General features: G+C 38.2%; 1 protein-coding gene and 1 pseudogene across 2 annotated transcripts in view; both read left to right on the top strand.

Annotated features, from left to right (window-relative positions):
• TMEM41B (transmembrane protein 41B) overlaps positions 1 to 7292 on the top strand; it is a 32196-nt gene extending 24904 nt beyond the window's left edge. For both annotated transcript variants that reach the window (XM_005873956.2, XM_014545853.1), the window contains exons 4-7: positions 409 to 502; positions 1317 to 1421; positions 4012 to 4150; positions 5659 to 7292. In XM_005873956.2, the coding sequence (XP_005874018.1) occupies positions 409 to 502; positions 1317 to 1421; positions 4012 to 4150; positions 5659 to 5828 (508 nt within the window). In that variant the 3' untranslated portion in view covers positions 5829 to 7292. The remainder of the gene's footprint in view (positions 1 to 408; positions 503 to 1316; positions 1422 to 4011; positions 4151 to 5658) is intronic.
• A 293-nt stretch (positions 7293 to 7585) lies between these two features.
• LOC102242277 lies at positions 7586 to 9392 on the top strand (annotated as a pseudogene).
• The last annotated feature ends 8690 nt before the right edge of the window (positions 9393 to 18082 follow it).

Genomic DNA, 18082 nt, shown 5'->3' with positions numbered 1-18082 from the left:
GGAGGGGCGGTGGGGGGGAGCGGGCGGGCAGGGGGGGTGTCAATTGGGAAAAAAGGAGACATATGTAAAACTTTAGACAATTAAAACAAATAAAAATAATGAACAAAAAAAAGATTACTGGAGACCTCTTTTGTTTTTTTTTCTTTTCCTCCTCTTTTTTTGTTTGTTTTTTTGCCAATGCCTGATTCCTGGCTTGTATTAGTGAACTTCGAGATAAAGGCATTACAACTGAGAAGTCATATATTTTTTAAACTTTTGGATATAATTTTACTTTATTTTTAATACTGAAATGTGGATGTAATCTTATTAACATGATTACTTCTGTACTGATATTTTTTCCAGAAATGTTGGCTATGTCTTGAAAATTCCACTTAATTATGTTTTAATCCTTAACTTAAAAGTTAACAGCTTGCAAACATTTGCTATTCCAGGTTCTATATTTCTCAGTATACTCTCAGGGTTTCTTTATCCATTTCCACTGGCCTTATTTCTTGTTTGTTTGGTAAGTATATTAAATCAAATTGGAAAACTATAAAAAACAGCTTAAAATAGAAGGAAGAGGAGGAGGGGAAGGGGGAGGAGGAGGAGGAGGAGGAGGACATTACTAGTCCCACTTATTTATATAAACGTAAACTCATTAGTTTTAAGAGGAGTTTAATGTTAATTTGTTAAGTCCCTCCATAAGGATGTGTTATTTTAGATTAACTTAGGTTCTTTTTTTTCCTGGAACAGGGGTATCATAGACTTGATTGCATTTATAGGCTCTGTTTTAACCTTTTCTTCTTCTATTGCAATGGTTCTCAACCTTGGCTGCACATTAGAATCACCTGGGAATCTTTTTAAAATCCTGATTTCTGGGCCCGAATGAGGGATTTTAAAAAGATTCCCAGGTGATTCTAATGTGCAGCCAAGGTTGAGAACCACTGTTCTATTGTATTTTGTAATTCAAACAGTCCAAGAGTATTGATTGACAATGAATTAAGTCGCAGAGCTGGGGATGGTGTTTTCAAGCAAAGCAATTGAAAGAAAAAATTGGCTCTTGAAGTTTTATTCTTAGGCTAAAGGCTAACATTAACTATTTTGATATAGTCACTAAATTTAATTGTAAGTGTCAGTTAGTTTTAGCTGATCTTAGTTTAGTTATAATTTGGTCTGAGAAAGGACTCGATCAAATGGGTTCTTGCTCTCTGCACAAGAGATGGCGTGCAGAGTATCCTTCCCAGCCCCCAAAGAAGTAAAGTAGTTCAGCATTTCCTTAGGTGAATATATCCATATGAATAACTACAAAATGCTCATGGCTTCTTATTGTTTTCTAGTGTTCTGGACTTGGTGCCTCATTCTGCTATATGCTCTCCTATTTAGTTGGGAGACCAGTTGTATACAAATATCTAACAGAGAAAGCAGTAAAATGGTCACAGCAGGTAAACATGTGTTTTTAAATTATTTAATGTAAGTCTTTGGCTAATTGGGAGGTCAATATATAGTCCTTACATAAATTAACTCAGACTCAAGGCTTTAATAAAAATGATCTTTTGGCCAAAATAAAATCAAGTGGGAAGCAAATGATAAATGTTAATAATTTCAAAGACAAAGTTTTTGTACCCATAACAATAATTTTAATTCTTCATTTCTAGTAAGTTCAATTAGAGCAGAGAAGTCAAAATGTCAGTGTAAAGGCAACCACATATTTAGATGCTTCACCTGTTTTGTGTTGATGTAGTTATGTTGTCAGTGAAAAACTTGTAATGAAAAACTCCTCTAATGCATTTCACCTGTGGGAACAACTCTTATCTTTTTATGTATATACTAGAGGCCCGGTACACGGATTCGTGCACCAGCGGGGTCCCTAGGCGTGGCCTGCACCCTCTCACAATCCGGGATCCCTTGGGGGATGTTGGACTGCTGGTTTCAGCCTGATCCCCGCAGGCCAGGCCAAGGGACCTCACCGTTGCACGAATTCGTGCATCGGGCCTCTAATATGCATATAAGATCTTTAGTTAATCTCTTCCTGCCCTCCCCCCTATCCCTCTGAGATTCATCAGTCTGTTCCATGTTTCCATGCCTGTGCATTGAGCGTCTGCCCCCTGGTGGTCAGTGCGTGTCATAGCTACCGGTTGAACGGTTGAGTGGTCCAACCATTGCTTAGGCTTTTATATATATTGATATATTTCATTGATTTCAGAGAGGAAGCAAGAGGGAGAGAGAGAAAGAAATACCAATGCTGAGAGAGAATCATTGATCGACTGCCTCCTGCATGCCCCTCACGGGCTTAAGCCTGCAACCCAGACATATGCCCTGACAACCGTGACCTCCTAGTTCATAGGTTGATGCTCATCCACTGAGCTGCACTGGTCTGGCACAACTGTTATCTTTAGTCAGGGTCTCTGCAAAGACTAGCAATATAAAGTAAGCTATACTATACAGAAAAATCTAACATAGTATTGCTAAGAAAATTCTATTTTTATAAAGAATCAAAAGAAACACTTAACTCAGGAATTTTATAGATTACCTTTGCCTTATCCCTTTGTTTTATGATTAGCATATTAACAGAAATTAAGCATTTGACCTAGAATCAAACATTTATTTACTTGTAAAGCAAGGTGCAGAATCTCAGATCTCTAGACTTTTAGTCCAGTGCTCTTCTCACTTTACCGCATATGTACTGAATATTAAAATTAATTTACATGTGGTCCTGGCTGGATGGCTCAGTTGTTTAGAACATCATACTCATATACACCAAAGTTGTGGGTTTGATCCCCATTAGGGCACATTTAAGAAGCAACCAATGAGGCGCCCCTAGCCGGTTTGGCGCAGGGTATAGAGTGTCAGCCTGCAGACTGAAGGGTCCTGGGTTCGATTCCGGTCAAGGGCACATGCTTGGGTTGTGGGCTTGATCCCCAGTTGGGGGCGTGTAGGAGGCAGCCGATCAGTGATTCTCATCATTGATGTTTCTGTCTCTCTACCCTTCTCCTTTCTTCTCTGAAATCAATAAAGATATATTTAAAAAAAGAAGCAACCAATGAGTGCATAAATAAGTAGAACAATAAATCAATGTCTCTCTTGCTCTCAAAATAAATAAAATAAAATTATTTTACATATATTTTTGGAATACCTATTTTTCATAAGTAAGCTTGTTATTCAAAGGAAGTATTAACTAATGTAATCATTGCCTATATTTAATTGGTTAACTATTTCCATATACTTTAATCTCATTTATTTTTATTTATTTTTAAAATATTTTTATTGATTTTAGAGAGGAAGGAGAGGGAGATAGAGATAGAAACATCAATGATGAGATAGAATCATCGATTGGCTGCCTCCTGCATGCCAATGGTAAAATAAAGATCAGAAATTTTTAAAAATTGAAGGCTGGTGCCCTGACCAGTTTGGCTCAGTGGCTAGAGCGTCGGCCTGTGGACTGAAGAGTCCCAGGTTCGATTCCGGTCAAGGGCATGTACCTTGGTTGCAGGCACATCCCCAGTAGGGGGTGTGCAAGAGGCAGCTGATCGATGTTTCTTTCTCATGGATGTTTCTAACTCTCTATCCCTCTCCCTTCCTCTCTGTAAAAAATCAATAAAATATATTTTTTTTAAAAATTGAAGGCTGGGTATGCTAATGTGTTATATTAGCCCTTTACATTATAGGAAGTTAAAGGCATTGAAAAGTTGATTACTTGATGTGTTTCTTATATCTAGTCATAAGTTTAATTTTGCCATTTTAGGTTTAAAATGTCATTGTTGAGGCATCATTATCTAGGTTGGTATAGAACCATCTTTAGTAACATTAAGCTTTAAGCACAATTTAAAAAACCTCTCATCCCAAGTTAATTTAGCTCTGGTAGTGAGCATTTGACAAGTAGTTCATTGTCATTTTCAAGCTCCCTTTTGATTATTGCTATTGGATAAACTCTGAACTATCAAGGATGAGAATTTGAAATAAGGTATTTTATATTAAGCACATTGTTTTCAAGATTGACTTTATCTTGATCCCAATTCTTTTCTTTCTTGACAGGTTGAACGTCATAGAGAACATCTCATTAACTACATTATATTTTTGAGAATAACACCATTTCTGCCTAATTGGTTTATTAATATTACATCTCCTGTGATAAATGTGCCATTGAAAGTTTTTTTTATTGGCACTTTTCTAGGTAAGGTCTCTGGTTCACTCTGTATTAGAACTCATTGTGTACATATCTAGCAGTGTCCAGCTGGGCTGGATTTCATGCTTTGCAGACATGCCAGGACAGTGGCACAGTGCCTGGCCTGTGTAAACAGATACTCAGAAATGTTGGTTGGATTGTCTTAATTTAAGTATTTTTGTGTTGCTTCTTTTAAAGAGGAGCATTCTCTATGGATATTTTTTTAATCATGCAGGATTACTAGTAAGCAGGATTTTTAAACTCCATTTTCTCCTTCAGTGGAGAGAAAAAAAGTGCCTTTTTTGAATAATTTTCTCCTTTGTCCTCTAATCAGGCACTGAAATATTGAACTTTCAGTAAAGAATTGATCCTATTTTTTATTTTATTGAAATCAATATTTATTATGGGCATTACCAAAAGTGTGTGGGAAGCAAGGATTAACAAATATATTGCTTTCAAGGAGCTGCACTTAATTTTGAAATTAATCAGTGGATATAAAGATTCATTTGTATATTTTATGAATTCTAATGGTTCTTTAGCAAGAGTATTCTGCTTTCAAATTTAAGTTGAATTGTTTCGCTACCAACAAAAGGAGCAGATTCCTCATGTAATGAGTATTCATTTAAATTAATACATGCGAGAATAGATCTTTTTGAAAAAAATAATCAAAATCAATTTTTATTGCTACTTCAGAAATTTATTGTCAAACTTAAAAAAATATCACAGGGTTAATTTGGGATTTTGTAAATTAATGTTAACGTTTATGGAATCAAAAGAGAATTTTTGTCCATATTTTCTTACTTTACAGATTAAATACCTAGAGATTTAGCTAACTTCAGCTTTGGCTGAATTAATTTTTTTGGTTCTGCTTTTTTTATTTATTATAACTTTTATTTTCTTAATTGAATTTTAGAGAGAGAGAAAAGGAGAGGGAGAGAGAGAGAGAGAGAGAGAGAAACATCAGTGTGAGAAAGAAGGCATTCGGTTCTGGTTTTTAATGAAATATGATCATTTTGTGTATGCTCTTGTATAAATTCTTTTTACTTGTATTTTGAGTCTCATTTCATTTCTGAGTATCCTACCATTTTATTTTATTTTAGGTATATTCTGTCAAGGGTGAATGACAATTTACTCAGTCTTATTTTTGAATATTTAGATTATTTCCAGATTTTTATTATTATAATGCTTTGATGAATATCCTTGAGATTATACCTTTGCTCATATACATTATTTGCGAAAGTTGAAATTGCTGGATCAGAGCACATTCTTTTTTTTAAGGTTGTTCATAATTGTAAAATTTTTCTGGAAACTTTTCTTGGGTTCTTATATTTATTTTCTTAAAAAGTGATTATGAAAATTTTAATCCTTTATATGGAAATAAACTTAAGGGACTTCAAATTAAAAATTTCCAAAATGGAGGTTGCTATATTCTTAAAAGATAATTAATACATGCAGAAAATTATAATGTTAAAAGATGAACAACTGATGGTTTTTATTGGTTTTGTTTGTTTTTTTAGGTGTTGCACCTCCCTCTTTTATAGCCATTAAGGCAGGAACAACACTGTACCAGCTTACAACAGCAGGGGAAGCTGTTTCCTGGAACTCAGTATTTGTCCTAATGATTTTGGCTCTTCTTTCTATACTGCCAGCCATCTTCCAAAAAAAACTAAAGCAGAAATTTGAGTGAAAAATCATCCTAGGTTTTAGTTTTCCTATCATCATCACCATCATCATCTCAGGACTGGCAGGTTTATGTGTTCAAATCACTTCTTCAGTAATTGAAACAAGGAATTTGTAAAATAAGATTCCCTATTAAGTAGTTAAAATAATGCATTTAAGTGGCAAAGGAGAGTAGAAAGAATGGAAATTGATATACCATGAAAAGTGCTATCAGTAGTTATGATAGCCATCTTCTAAATTACTTTATTCTAAGAGTAGCTATAACAAATTAAAACCAGCATTAGTAGGAAATTTTTGACCCAATTGGTTAATTTAATTTATTCATGAACTGGCTATAAATACTTATCCTGGGCTTGATATTTTAATATTTTTCTTTTTTATCCCTTACTAATAAAGTAGATATACAAAAGCAAAAATTCTACATTTTTAAAAATAGTATTGTAGTTCTGGCTAATATCAACCATCTTTCAGAGCATAAACTTAAAGCCAGTGTTTAAAAGAGATTTACACCTTCCTCTTACCTTTGAGGTAATGGATTTGTTTAGAATTTGCATCTTAGTGTACTACTGAATTGGGAAAGGATATCAAGTTATATCTATTTAGTGAATTTTATTTTATTTTTTTCTGTTCCAGATTATCATGGATTCGTTTGAAATGTAAAATTCTGACCAATATATTTTCATCTTCTTTTTCTAGCTTTCACAATATTTCCATTGTGCATATACAAAATGGTGATTACATGATAATTGTATCATTTTGGTGTTGTTAATTTATATTCAGATAATATTTTGTTACACAGTTCCCTCTTACTATCTCAAAAGGGGATCAAAAAAGCAAACATTTAACATGCAGGTTTTAGATGTTATATTAATTATATTACCTTATATTTTGAAATAGTGACAGCATAACACTTAGGTGGTTAAATATAGTTTATTTGTTCCAATGACTATGAAATTTACTTAATTTATTTATTAGTCTGGTCGTTAACATCTGTATTATGTAATTATCCTTTTTTATGCATGATATACTTATAAGAATGCCTTGTTTCATTTCTATTAATGCCTCTTTTGTTTGGGGCTACTTTTGGTTAATGCAATTTCCCAATTTAGTGTTTGTACTTTTTATAACTCAAAATATAATTAACTTCTCACATGGTAACTACTATATTTAAATGAAACAGCTTTTTGCTGCTTGCTTAATGGTAATACACTTGATTCTAGGACATAACTGATCTAAAGTAAAGTACTCTGTCAGTTTTACCTTCAGTTAAGACTGTCATGTTGAAAAGTACTGTAACTGTGGGAGAAATCCTTGTATGTTTTTATTGTGAGAGGTATGATCATCCTCAGAGCCTGTTTCTACTACATAATGTGGACTGATTTATTATTTTTTCTATCACAGTATTAACAAATGGATTTATTGTAAATACAAAGAAAATATATTGATTAATATACTATTCTTATGTCACCTGGCCTTTGTGTGAAATTATTTATTGTTATACCTAGCAAGGTTTTCTTCCTTTCTTATTGACCAGAGACTGAGTGATAAGCTTTTGTTATTTTTACATGTGAATTTAAAACATAATATTTTGAACAAAGGTCACTAAATATTACTGTATAAAATGTAATTGAATAAATTTTTATCAGACTTTTTAGAAGAGGTCTCACTATTCACTCCATTGTGTATATATTGTACTTACTCTATTCTCAGAGTATTTTCCCTATCCTTATCATTGATTCTTTCCCTTTGCTGGTTTTTTTTTCTGTTAGAAAACTGTAACTGTCACTCGAAGTAGGGTATTTTTTCTCTCAAGAGAATAGCCAACCTTCCTAGATTCATCATCATTGATTGCCAAGAAAGAATCCTGTAGCAGGCTATACTCTAAATGCCGTTGGTGCCCATATTCATAGATTCACATACTTGGCCTGATGCCAGATGTAGATTTAAGCTTCAGCCACATCTTGAAGACAGTTACATATAATAACCACAGAGAGTAAGTATGTGTAGTGAGGAGGCCTACAAGCTAACTACGAAATTGACATACTAAGTGAGACTGTACCCCTCTTAATAGCCCCTCTCTGGAATTCTATTACCTTGAGTGTAATATTTCTAAGATACTTAATAAATGCAAACTAAAATGTAATAAGAATAAATTATACTGAAAAGATTAAATTTGGTATTTTTTTCATGCTTAGTATTTGTATTAAAACATCTTTCATCAAATAGAAATATATTCTCTTGAAATTCTGATGTGCATTTTCAAGAACAAAGAAAATTTTTAAAACCTTAAATTTTGCTCTCAGTCAGATGGCCGGGGAGACGATTCTGACTGACATCACCATGGCCGCCCAAGGAGAACCCCAAGTTCTTTCAAACTTGTATTGGTTGGTGACGGTGGGACTGGGAAGACGACCTTCGTGAAACGTCACCTGACGGGTGAATTTGAGAAAAGTATGTCGCCACCCTGGGTGTGGAAGAGCACCCCCTCGTGTTCCACACCAACTGAGGGCCCATCAAGTTCAATGTGCTGGACACTGCCGGCCAGGAGAAGTTCGGGGGGCTGCGAGACTGCTACTACATCCAAGCCCAGTGTGCCATTATAATGTTTGATGTAACTTGGAGAGTTACTTACAAGAATGTGCCTAACCGGCATAGAGATCTGGTGCGTGCATGTGTGAGAACATCCCCATTGTCTTGTGTGGCAACAAAGTGGACATCAAGGACAGGAAAGTGAAGGCAAAATCAATTGTCTTCCACCGTAAAAAGAACCCTCAGTACTACGACATTTCTGCCAAAAGTAACTACAACTTTGAAAAGCCTTTCCTCTGGCTTGCTAGAAAACTCATCGGAGACCCTAACTTGGAGTTCGTCGCCATGCCTGCTCTTCCCCCTCCAGAGGTTGTCATGGCCCAGTGCTGGCAGCACAGTATGAGCATGATCTAGAGCAGTGATGGCAAACCTATGACACGCATGTCAGAGGTGACACGTGAACTCATTTTTTTGGTTGATTTTTCTTTGTTAAATGGCATTTAAATATATAAAATAAATATCAAAAATATAAATCTTTGTTTTACTATGGTTGCAAATATCAAAAAATTTCTATATGTGACACGGCACCAGAGTTAAGTTAGGGTTTTTCAAAATGCTGACATGCCAAGCTCAAAAGGTTCGCCATCACTGATCTAGAGGTTGCTCAGACCACGGCGCTTCCAGACGAGGATGACAACCTGTGAGGTGGAAGCTAGAGCCCAGCGTCAGGCAACTGTCCTGTGATGTCAGTGGTGCCGCGTGTTTGCTACTTCGTTATATAGCTAATCAGAACCTGTGCTTGATCCTTGGGATGCTGAAAGATGAATGGGCTTCGGAGAGAATGTGGCAGTTAAAAATACCTTCACTTTTTGGACCTGCATATTTAGCTGTTTTGGAATGCAGTTGTTTCCTTATTGAGTTTCAACTATAAGAAAGCTGCAGTTGCATCACGATACTCAGTGGTGAAACCTTGTTTGTTACTGTCATTCCCATTCTTTTTCGTTTAGAATCCGAATAAAGTTGTATTTCAAATTTTAAAAAACCTTAAATTTTTTTATAGTTGACTTTTAAAAAAATAATTCGTTTGTTTATTTTTTAATATATTTTTATTGATTTCAGAGAGGAAGGGCGAGGGAGAGAGAGATAGAAACATCAATGATGAGAGAGAGCCATTGATCAACTGCCTCCTGCATGTGCCCTTAACTGGAATCAAACCTGGGACCCTTCAGTCTGCAGGCCGACGCTCTATCCACTGAGCCAAACTGGCTAGGGCTATAGTTGACTTTTGAGAACCTTAAAGAAATTTAATGTTCTCTTTGGCTTTTAGAAAATGGGCAGAATAAATTAAAAGGGCTGAAGCTTTCCTGGTGTGTAAATGATCATTCATTGATGTCAGTTAGATGTGTAAAAGGTGCTAATGCAGTAAAGAAAAGACTCATTTAATTTATGAACACTGACACTATATATATATATATATATCTCCTATATAATAAAAGGCTAATATGCAAATTGTCCCCTCAGGCGTTCAACTGCTCGTTATGACGTGTGCTTACCACCAGGGGGTGGTGCAGAACGAAGGAAGGCCCTGATCGCCAGCCAGGCCTAGGGACCCTACCCATACCAGAATTTCTTGCACCAGGCCTCTAGTATGTGTGTGTGTGTGTGTGTGTGTGTATAATGTATAACTAGAGCCAGCTCTTATATTTAGAAAATACATCAAGAACAGAGTTTATACTCAGACTATTGGGATAGTTAAACATCAGAAAAATATATCAGTGTCATTTACCACATTAAGAGGAGAAAATATTATCTTGATAGATACAGGAAAACTTTTTGATAAAGTTCAATACCTATATATAACAAAAATTGTAGCAAGTCGGTAATAAGAATAATTTATTTTGATACATTGTTTGCCAAAAAACTACATTAAATGTTATTTTTAATAGAAAATTTTAGATGCACTCTCTTTAAGATTGGGAAGTAAATAAAGAATCCCACTATCGTTGCTGCAATTGGATATGGTACTGAAGGCTTTGGCCAAATGCTTTAAGGAAAGAGAAAGAAGTATTAGGTGTAAAGATTGGAAGGGAAAGATAAAACTTTTATTTGAGTTGATATAATTAATTTCATTAAATTTAATTTTTTAAAGCACCTAGCAGAATAAACAAATTTAAACTAAAATGAGCTCAGCTGGTGTAGTTCAGTTGGTTGAGCATCCTCCCATGCACCAAGAGGCTGCTGGTTCAATTCCAGTCAGGGCACATGCCTGGGTTGCAGCTGGATCCCCATTAGGGGAGGAGCAGGAGGCAGCAGATTGATGTTTCCCTTTCATCGATGTTCTAGCTATTTCTCCCTCCCCCTCCTGAAATCTGTAAAAACATATTAAAAGAAAAAAACAAAGTGAGGCATTGGCAGGGTTGCGGGACCCAACAAATGTGACACTAGTTAATAGGATCTACCATCTTAAAATATAATCTTTGGAATATCAGCCTTACACCACAAGATGGCCTCCACAAGAAATTTTTTGACAGCTTCTAAAGAAAGAAAAAGTTCTCAATATTGTTAGATTTACTTACTCTTCTACCTCTCTTACCTAACCATTAGCTCTTTGAGGTCAAGACATAGGCTGATGGGAGGGAAGATTGATGAAGTCCCTATTGACGCCCTGTGTTGCTTGGAGAAAGGAGCGTTGAAGAAATTAGAAGTCCCAGGAGGTGGGAGGCAGGTAGTGAGCATGGACGAGGTGCAGAGGGATGAGAAGGGTGCTCAGAGAGAAGCAACTTCAGGGAGGGGAAGTTGGACAAAGGTTGGGTCTGAGCAGATTAGAGCTCAAAGTTTTCAACTTCCTGCATTCAAAAAAGAGAAGTGCTGTTGAAAACGCTCTGAACGTGAAGTCTGGAATCTGAGTTGGAAGAGTCAGGACATGGGTCAGTGTAGTCAAAGAAACTACTCCAGGCTTGTTTGTTTCAAGTCAAGAAAGGGTTTAAAGTGCTCTCCCTCCAGGAAGCACATCCGAGCCTGTCCCCTTCCCTGCTTTTCCCCCAAGGGCGTTAGCTTTTCTCTCCTAAGCTCCAAGGGTCCTTTTTGTCTCTGTAACTTGTTCCCTGAGTCCATGTCTTCCTTCCAAGGGCTTCTTTTTATTTATTTATTGCCTATATAACTTTCTAAATAAACTTTCTCTTATTAAAAAAAAGGGGACGTTGAATAAATATATACTTACAAATTACGCGTTTTTAAAATAAATATGTTTTTACTGATTTCAGAGAGGAAGGGAAAGGGAGAGGGAGAGAGAAATATCAATGATGAGAGAATCATTGATCGGCTGCCTCCTGCACACCTCACACTGGGGCATGTGCCCTGACCAAGAATTAAACCGTGACCTCCCAGTTCATAGGTTGACCGCTCAACCACTGAGCCACGCTGGCCAGATATGAGTTATTTTTTTAAATTGACCAGATGTTTTAGCTTAGTTTCATCATTATTAAGGATATTATGGTAGAAGTACATTCCATTAGAATGTGTGACATTTTGGAGTTAGTTTCAAGCAACTGTATTCTAGATATTTTAAGCAGAAAAGAACTTCACATATGGAATGTTATTTTTTTTTAAATACGTTTTTATTGAGAGAGAGAGAGAGAGAGATGCTCTGACTGGAATTGAACTGGCAAGCTCTCAGTTCATGTGGTTCATGGGATGACAACCAGCTGAACCACACCACAGGGCCACACATATGGAATTTCAGATTTTACAAAATCACTGGAACGTTTGGAGGAGCAGGCTTTCGACTGAAGATCCAAGAATGGCTCCTAGAAAAATCCAGAACTGGCAGTAATTGTGTTTAAGAGCTCACCACTATATCTGTGATTCAGAGCCCTTGCTGCTGCTTAGATCCTGAAGAGAGCCTGCTACTTTTGCCACTGTAACTCTGTCACATCATCCACAAGGCTGGAGAAGGACCACTGGCATCTCTACAACCCTCCCTGCCCATGGAACACTGACAGAAGATGCAGGAAAACAGTCCCTGTTCCTCCTTTCCATTCAAATTTCTTGTAAGTGCATCTAATTTGTGGGGCCTATTTAGCATGCAGAACTCCCGTTTTTTTAGAGTTCATAGCTTTCCAGCCTCTGCAATAAAGAAAAGAATAATCATGGCCAGCTGCATAATTTGCAAAATAAAAATACAGCCTTTGTTTAAAAAGCAGGGGAAAAATGCCATTAAAGGAAAACTAAACTATAAAGATTTTTCCTTTCCTCTGGGGTCTTCTGTGGTGTCTTTATTTTCTATTTAATATTGTTCTAAGAAAAAAGAATTTAAAATGTAAATTATTGGCTTGAATTTTCCATTTGTATTTATATGGTGCAGTGCCAATTTAAAATGCAAATATAAGAGCACTTAACTGTGGAGTTGCTACCGGTGAGATGATGAGATCTGGGTTCTCCTCTTCTTGAAGGAAAGATTTCAATCAAGAGACAAAGTGCAGCAAAGCAAGCAAGAGTTTATTGGCCACAGCAAAATCACACTCAGGACAGTGAAACAAAGAAGGGCTTAGCATAGAAGCAACAGGAGAACCTGGGCTGGGCTGCTTTGATTCACTGGAAAGTCAGAGAAAAGAGGGCCTTGGAGACAGGTTCAGGGAGTCAGGCCAGGACAAGCTGCCACTACCCATAACTCCCTGGTTGCAAGGTCTCTTGGGGTCTTTTAGAGCAGCGGTTCTCAACCTGTGGGTCGCCAACCTGTGGGTCGTGACCCCTTTGGGGGTCGAACGACCCTTTCACAGGGGTTGCCTAAGACCATCGAATATTGTTCTAAGAAAAAAGAATTTAAAATGTAAATTATTGGCTTGAATTTTCCATTTGTATTTATATGGTGCAGTGCCAATTTAAAATGCAAATATAAGAGCACTTAACTGTCTGTGGAGTTGCTACCGGTGAGATGATGAGATCTGGGTTCTCGTCTTCTTGAAGGAAAGATTTCAATCAAGAGACAAAGTGCAGCAAAGCAAGCAAGAGTTTATTGGCCACAGCAAAATCACACTCAGGACAGTGAAACAAAGAAGGGCTTAGCATAGAAGCAACAGGAGAACCTGGGCTGGGCTGCTTTGATTCACTGGAAAGTCAGAGAAAAGAGGGCCTTGGAGACAGGTTCAGGGAGTCAGGCCAGGATATTTACATTACGATTCGTAACAGTAGCAAAATTACAGTTATGAGGTAGCAACGAAAATAAATTTTATGGTTGTGGGTCACCACAACATGAGGAAATGTATTAAAGGGTCGCCGAATTAGGAAGGTTGAGAACCACTGTTTATATATGTGTTTTCCGATGGTCTTAGGCAACCCCTGTGAAAGGGTCGCCCACAGGTTGGCGACCCACAGGTTGAGAACCACTGTTTTAGAGGGAAGAAGAGGGGAAGGGAATGGCACAGGCATGCTCACCTGGGGTATTTATCTCTCTCTGGCAGGTGGGAATCTTAGGGGAGCTCTCAGGGGAGGGTTTCAATAGAATGTTCATCAGCTTTCCAGGTGTGCTCTTTCAGGGTCATGGTTGCCAATGATTGGTCAGTGCCAGGGCAGGCGGCCATTAGTCAATGTAGCTGGTCCTGAGGCAGCCACAGCATCACTTGTCTGGTTTTGCTGCTTTTCTGGGCCTGGAGCTGAACTACAGGTAAGGCCTAGATGTTACTCTTTGGGAGGAAAAGGTCAGGGGGGCCAAACTGAATGACCAGTGATATGCTAGGGGAGAATAGATTACCCTGAGACAAGGTCCTTGTTTTCCCAGTTTTGCCCCTTGCTAGGCACCCAGGTTTTTCTGCCCTGGTGACCTTCTGTACCTGGCCCATCGTATTTGCTATGCTCATGTCTGTCTAACTGCCTATGACAGAATCACTGAAGTTATACATTTCTACTTTGAAACTCAAATACGCATATGTATTTCATCCTTACATGAATAGTGGAAATGCTGCAAAAAGTAACTCAGCTGTTTTTAGTTTACTTCTACCAACATTCTCGACCTTTGACTTATGGATGAGTAAGGCAGGACTGAAAGGAAAGGAAACGATGTGTTGCTTTTCCCTCAATGTCATCATTTTTAGCAAGTGATTGGTTACTACAAGGAAGTCACATAAATAAGAATGAGAGAGGAATCCTAACTGGTTTGACTCAGTGGATAGAGCGTTGGCCTGTAGACTGAGGGGTCCTGGGTTCGATTCCGGTCAAGGGCACGTACCTTGGTTGCGGGCACATCCCCAGTGGGGGTTGTGCAGGAGGCAGCTGATCTATGTTTCTAACTCTCTGTCCCTCTCCCTTCATCTCTGTAAAAAAATCAATAAAATATATTTTTAAAAAATGAGGAAGGATTCCTTGGTCATTTGTATTTCTTAGGATGCCATTGCCTTTTTTCTTAGTGGGAAGCAAGTTCTGGTTTGAATGGAAAGCAACCCTGCTTATGCAGTTTTAGACATAAAATTTTTGCCTTGTTCTGGCTTTGGAGCTCACTGAAGGAGCAGGCATCACAGGTCCATGGGAATTCTGTGCTCCTGTAGTACTGCAAACACTGTATGGGAATGAGGCGCAAGGAACAGCGGATGTGCATATTGCTCATACAGCATCTGCTCGTGTGCATGCTCCTTTGCCTCATCAGATTTCACTTACAAAACACAAATTCAAAGATAAAATTATTAAGAATTTTAAGCCTGACGGGTGTGGCTCAGTTGTTGAGCGTTGACCCATGAACCAGGAAGTCACAGTTCGATTCCTGGTCAGGGCACATGGCTGGACTGCGGGCTTGATCCCCAGAAGGGGATGTGCACAAGTCAGCCAATCAGTGATTCTCATCATTGGTGTGTCTCTCTCTCTATTCCTCTCCCTTCCTCTCTCTGAAATCAATTTAAAAAAGGGGGGGGGAGGATTTTAAGACAGCAACAGCAGAGCATTATTAAGCCAAGTGTCTGGCCCTTCTGAATATTAATCCCCGTGCCTAGGTGGAACATCCATGAAACTAGCCCTGAGCATAATAGATGGAGGTAGAAATGGAGTTGACTTCCAATTACTATATCCAGAATAGACACTTGTGAACAGATGAGTGAGGATGAAAAGTGAGGTGAGAAAAAGGAAGTAGAGGGGCAGGAAGAAACCTTGTGTTGTGTGTGTGTGTGTGTGTGTGTGTGTGTGTGTGTGTGTGTGTGTGTGTGTGTGACAGAGAGAGAGAGAGAGAGAAAGAGAGAGAGCAAGCACACAGTTAGTGTTAACTTCCTAATTCTGTGAGGCCCAGTTATACTTCCGTGTCCTGCATCCTGTTAGGCAATGCAGAGAAAATACAGCTCCACCGTTAGCTCATATTGTGGTTTTGGGTGAACTAGGTGTCCCTTTCTTAAGATACTTTACTGCCATCTGTTGGAAAACTGTCATAATAACTATGTAAATTAATAATGACTACAATAAGTGATGTGTCTGGGACAATGATCAATTTGTATAAATGTGAGTGGCAGCCTATCTGTTACCCTCAGGGTCCCCTGGGGGCCAGAGGCACAAATGATAACTCACAAGCTGAGCTTAGCAAAGTTAGTGGGCAACAGACAGGAGCTGAGATGGCAGGCCAAAGGGTGACCTGGCCACACCTGTGAATCCCAGCCTCAGAGCCAGTTAGTTGAGAATCAAAACCAGTAGTTCTTGGCTTTATGTTGTCTTGCTCTTGGCAGCCCATGAAGATTGTTGTGGTGGGGGCTTATGGCCAGTTCCAACATTTGACAAAGCCTAGTGGATGGGCCTGATATTTTTATCCAGGAGAAGCCTACTAGTATATAGGCGAAAAAATAAAGTTGTGTGTTTTTTTTTGTTTGTTTTTGGCTTTTGGCTGGAGTTACATTAATTCTTTGAAGTTCACAAATCTGGTGCTAATTAAAAGGTCTGAACATCAGAATAATGTATCTTTTATTAATAAAAAATGGGTAAACTGGCCCTGGCCAGGTAGCTCAGTTGGTAAGAGCATCATCCAGATATGACAAGGTTTTGGGTTCAATCCCTGGTCAGGACACATACAAGAAGCAGTCAATGAATGAATGCATAATTAAGTGGAACAACAAATCGATGTTTCTCTCTCTCTCTCAAAAAAAAAAAAAAGGTGGGAAAACAATTTGTTTCAGAGGTTTCTTTCTAATTAAAGGGACCTTGGGGATGGAAAACAATAAGAGAACTCTCAAAGATGCCACTATTGGAAACCCTACTCATGGCCAGGACCTTCTTTGTAGACGTGGATAAGCCAAAGATGGGAAAGTGAGGGACCTGCCTGAGGTCACATCATTTGAGTAAATTGCAGAGCTAGGATTCTACTCAGGTTTTCTGGTACCTAAGCTGGGCTTCTTCTCAATCCCCACGAGTTGGCATCTGCTTCTTTCTTCTTCCTCCTCCTCTTCTTCCTAAAATGTCATGAACCTTTATTCAGACTCAGAAAAAACCTAAACCATTTCATGAATATTTCCCAAAAGATGATTGGATATTGTGAATGTAGTGCATTTAATAAGTTATTAGTAATTCTTTTGTAGCCTCTACACTTACCAGTGACCCAATAACATCTCTTTTTTTGTCACAGAGTATATTAAACGTGGCTCTTAAAAGCAGAGCAACTTCTTATGTATGAATAAAGACAAAGTGTTTCCCAGTACAATCTAGGACATAATGCTCTGAACTTTAGAAATTCAGTTTAGTTTTATTGTAGTTAATTCTTAATGTGTTGTTAAAAGTCCTGTGCTGTTTTAATTTTTCAAATTTATTATAAATTTAACCATTCCAATAATTAAATACTGATTTCTCTCTGTCATAATTCTTGTATGTTTTTTCTATGTCATACTAAAGGCAGGTTGATATAACTTAGAATATTTATAGTATGACTGTATGTTTTTGTTTACAGTCAGCTAGAAAAGTACTAAAATATTCAATGATTAATTATATCTTTTCCCACTTTTAAAAAAATTAAGGTACCATTTACATACAGTAAAATAGACTCTTTTTTAGTGCATGATTCTGTGAGCTTTCACAAACAAACAATTGTGAAACCACCACCACAATCAAGATAAATAACAATTCCATCACCCCCGAAAAAAACCTTTGAGAGTTCAGCCACATTTAAATATGTCTTCCTTTTGGAATCTGGTCCAAGGGCCTTTCACTCCCCCTTACTAGAGCATCTGGCCTTTCCCAGGAAGCTCTTGGCCCTCAAGTTGATGGGAACAGTGAGCCCACTGTGTTCACATTCTAAGGGAGCGGGCTGGATGCAGTACATATAAGGTCATCCACCTAGACCAGTGGTCGGCAAACTGCGGCTCGGCAAACAGCGGCTCACAAGCCACATGCAGCTCTTTGGCCCCTTGAGTGTGGCTCTTTCACAAAATACCGGCTCTTCCACAAAATACTGACTTCTGCGCATGGGCCACAAAGTTTCAATCACACTGTACGTGCACGCCCGCATGTGGTATTTTGTGGAAGGCCAACACTTAAGGGGCCAAAGAGCCGCATGTGGCTCGCGAGCCGCGGTTTGCCGACCATGGACCTAGACTCTCAAAAGGCTCTAACCTAGGGTGGTAGAGGGGAAGAGGGAACAGAGGGGCCCACCAGCGAGTCACTCCTGGGTTTGTCAAGAGCCCTCGGTACCCCTCTGCTATCTGGTCTAGCCATCCTGCCCCTCCCAACCTCCTCAGATGCACACACACTACACATGCAATTATTTACATCTGCAAATAC

Source organism: Myotis brandtii, unplaced genomic scaffold (genome assembly GCF_000412655.1).
Source record: "Myotis brandtii unplaced genomic scaffold, ASM41265v1 scaffold422, whole genome shotgun sequence".
NCBI lineage: Eukaryota > Metazoa > Chordata > Mammalia > Chiroptera > Vespertilionidae > Myotis > Myotis brandtii.
Note: the sequence above shows the minus strand (reverse complement) of the source record. Positions and strands in the feature narration are given on the sequence as shown.